At 42.2% G+C, this 3,107-nt stretch overlaps 1 protein-coding gene across 2 annotated transcripts in view; it reads right to left on the bottom strand.

Annotated features, from left to right (window-relative positions):
• tmpoa (thymopoietin a) overlaps positions 1-2,479 on the bottom strand; it is a 22,474-nt gene extending 19,995 nt beyond the window's left edge. The window contains exon 1 of one of the 2 annotated variants that reach the window (XM_035675055.1): positions 1,911-2,479. In XM_035675055.1, the coding sequence (XP_035530948.1) occupies positions 1,911-2,153 (243 nt within the window). In that variant the 5' untranslated portion in view covers positions 2,154-2,479. The remainder of the gene's footprint in view (positions 1-1,910) is intronic. The other variant, XM_035675063.1, reaches the window with a different exon arrangement.
• Between the last annotated feature and the right edge of the window lie 628 nt (positions 2,480-3,107).

The raw sequence follows: 3,107 nt of genomic DNA, 5'->3' as shown, positions 1-3,107 counted from the left end.
CAACAGATCCGGTTTAATTGCCACAAGAGTTGTTCATCTTGTAATTAAGATCTCAATGAGGAAAACACGCTGTGTTTCTGTATTTTCATTGCATTTTGAATATAGCATATAAACAGTGAATTTTAATATAAAAATATTATTGATTAATCAAAAATCGATCGTTAATTCTCCCGACGATCGACTAAGACAATTTAATCGATGCCCATCACTACTAGCAATCAATATTTCCTGACATTTTATGGACCAAACAATTAATAGTTTAATTGAGAAAATGATGGACAGATTAATCAAGAATGAAAACAATGGTTAATTGCAGCCCTATTGCCAATACACAGCTCTACATTGTACTGCCTGAGTTTTTGTACCAGTACCAAACATTTCCCTTATCTCACAGTCAAAGTGCTCAAACATTTCATGATACTTTGTGTTAAAGACAATGTTCACTATATGTATTGAGGGTAAATACCAAGTCCTAACACCGGGGTTCTGGGAACCTAAATCGTCACTTTTATAGAATATGCAAAAATCTTCCCTTTACAGCAGGGCGGTAATCCTCTGGGCACATTTCGAGGGGTCAGCAGGCTTAAGGAGTCCTGCTTCAGGGGAAAACGTTTGACCTGCTCCTGTTCGAGGAAACTGAATAATACACCCTACACAACACTCTCCTCCTACAGAAACTCCATTCCTTCAAACAACACAAACACCCATCAGCCCCTTTCTCTGTGATTTAACAGTTTCTGTATCTGGGTGGATTTCACTTCACGTAACAACAACAACAACAACAACAACAACAACAAGAAGAGCAGTCACTCTATTCGTCCACTCAAAACACAAACTGATTCAATTATCATATCAAACAGTGAATGATTAACTGGCAGAGTCAGCGAAACCCCACCCGGTCCTCAGTTCAGATACACACACTGATAATCTGGCCCGATCAGTGGCGAGGTCTGTGGCTGCTGTAGGTTTGTTTTTACTAACAACGGTGACAACATTCCTCCAACGTGAAGTAAAAGAACAGTTTTTGGGGGCAGAAGTGAAAGCTGAAACATCTGAATGTGCTTTTGTCTGCCTGAAGTGACCAGGGTCTGCCCACAGATTCATTTATGAGGCTTTGATTTAAAGCTACCAATTTCAAATCTGCCGTAGGTCATTATTTCTGAAATGTTCACTGTGTCGTGATAGTGGTACATAGATAGATAATCAGGTTCCTCTGGTTTGTTCTGGAGTCTTTATATCTTCTCTGCTCTCATTGGTTTTCCTCCAAGCTTGGTGGATTCTTGTAAATAAGAGCACTAGAACGAACCAGAGGAACCTGATTTCTCACAGATTATCTGTCTCATGTACTGCTGTCAGGATATGGAGTTGAACGTTTCAGGAAATATGACAAAAAGTTATTTTCATAAAATTACCTACTGCGCTTTAAGGCGAATAGAATGCATCCCCTAGGAAAATGATTGACAGTCCAATTTCAAAATAGTGTCCTTGAGGGTAAAGTGGCGAATGGATGCGTATGTTCCTATCCTCTATGGGAAGCAATGGGACTTTTTTGGGCGGGGACCCCTGGCCAAAAAAGTCCTGATGATGTAGAGTCTGTGGTCAAAGCAGATGTTATATTCTTTAGTGAGAACAATAGTTTACTAATTGATTAGTTACTGCGTGGTGGGCAAAGTTCGAAGTAGTTTAAAGCACCTGCTAACTTTTAAATTGACCACGTTAGAGAGGATAAATGGTTAGTTGCAGCGGTTAGAGGTGTACATACGAGCACATGGACATAGTCAATTACAGAATTGGGGAACTCCAAACAAACTAATCCACTACTTTTCAAGTAAAGTTAGCGAAAGCTGCTTCCTAGAGCCATGTAACGGTGTTCTTTGGTAAATTAAATTACTTCCGAAACCAAAACTTACTCTGCCGGAGGAGCGACTTCTGTTGAAGACGACGGGCGGCGGCAGCTCCTCGTCGCTGGAGAAGGCGTCCAGAGTCGCGGCCGTGACATGTTTGTTGTTCTGCGCGGTCAGGTTATTCAGATAAAGCTGCACATACACGTCTTTGGTCGGGTTGCCGCTCGGTAGCTCCACGTTGTGGGCCAACAGCTCGCTCTTCAGCTTGTCCTTGGTGAGCACAGACGGGTCGTCCAGGTACTCCGGCATGTCGGCGTGCAGATGGAGGGCAGCTACCGTCGCCTGGGTAAAGTGAGCTAGCTAACACTGAGGGGAAAATGGGATAAACGGAGGGGAGGTTTGGTCTGAGCGGAGCAGCTAACCAGCGCCTCTTACTGGATTTAATTCGCAAAACAAATACCAGCTAAAGGGCTAAAAGTGTCTGAAACAAAATAAGGAACAGAAAAAGGAAATGAATATGACTTTCTGTCGCTCCCTTCTTTGCTCCGCGCAGAAAAATGGAGAAATTAAATTGGTCCTCTGTGAGCGGCTGTTTTGGGTGAAATCAGCAGCGGGCTGCTGCTACTCATGGGGATGACCCGGGCCGGAAGTGACTGCTTGTACAGACCGGCTCCTATTGGTCAGAGGCCGTTCAAGGGAGCTTCCTTATTGGCGGAACAAACACGCAACTATTGAAAATGAACCGCACGTCACATGGTCGACACTGTTCAATCTGTTTTGAGGGAAGAATATGAAGATACAAACTCAAAATAACGCCAGAAAGTACTTTTACAAAGGCGTCCTCGCTAAATTCTTTTTAATTTGTTTTACGTTAGTGTGTAAGTGAAAGAAGTGTTTGTACATTACACATTTGCAATAAAAACTAACACATGACCCCAGTCATCACCATTTGGCACAGGTGAAAAAAATTAAAGATCCACTCCAGACATGTACAAATGATCTGCTTGGAACAATGTGTGTCTAATATGTTACCAAAAAGTATAATTTCTGCATTGAAATCCTTAAAAAGTAATCTCCTCCTTCTACCTCATTAAAATTCCAGAATCTCTAGAAATGATTTGCAGCTGGACACAAGACGTCTCCTACTTCACTGTAAAGTCCATTCTCAGTGGATGTGCACTGTTGGATCACACTGTAGGAGTTGCATACTGGACCAGGATTGACTTGACTAACTATTTAGGATGTCACAAATCCTGCTGGTAG

This window comes from Morone saxatilis, unplaced genomic scaffold (genome assembly GCF_004916995.1).
Source record: "Morone saxatilis isolate NCDOM2014 unplaced genomic scaffold, NCSU_SB_2.0 Contig10, whole genome shotgun sequence".
NCBI lineage: Eukaryota > Metazoa > Chordata > Actinopteri > Moronidae > Morone > Morone saxatilis.
This window is presented reverse-complemented; position numbering and strand designations above follow the sequence as displayed.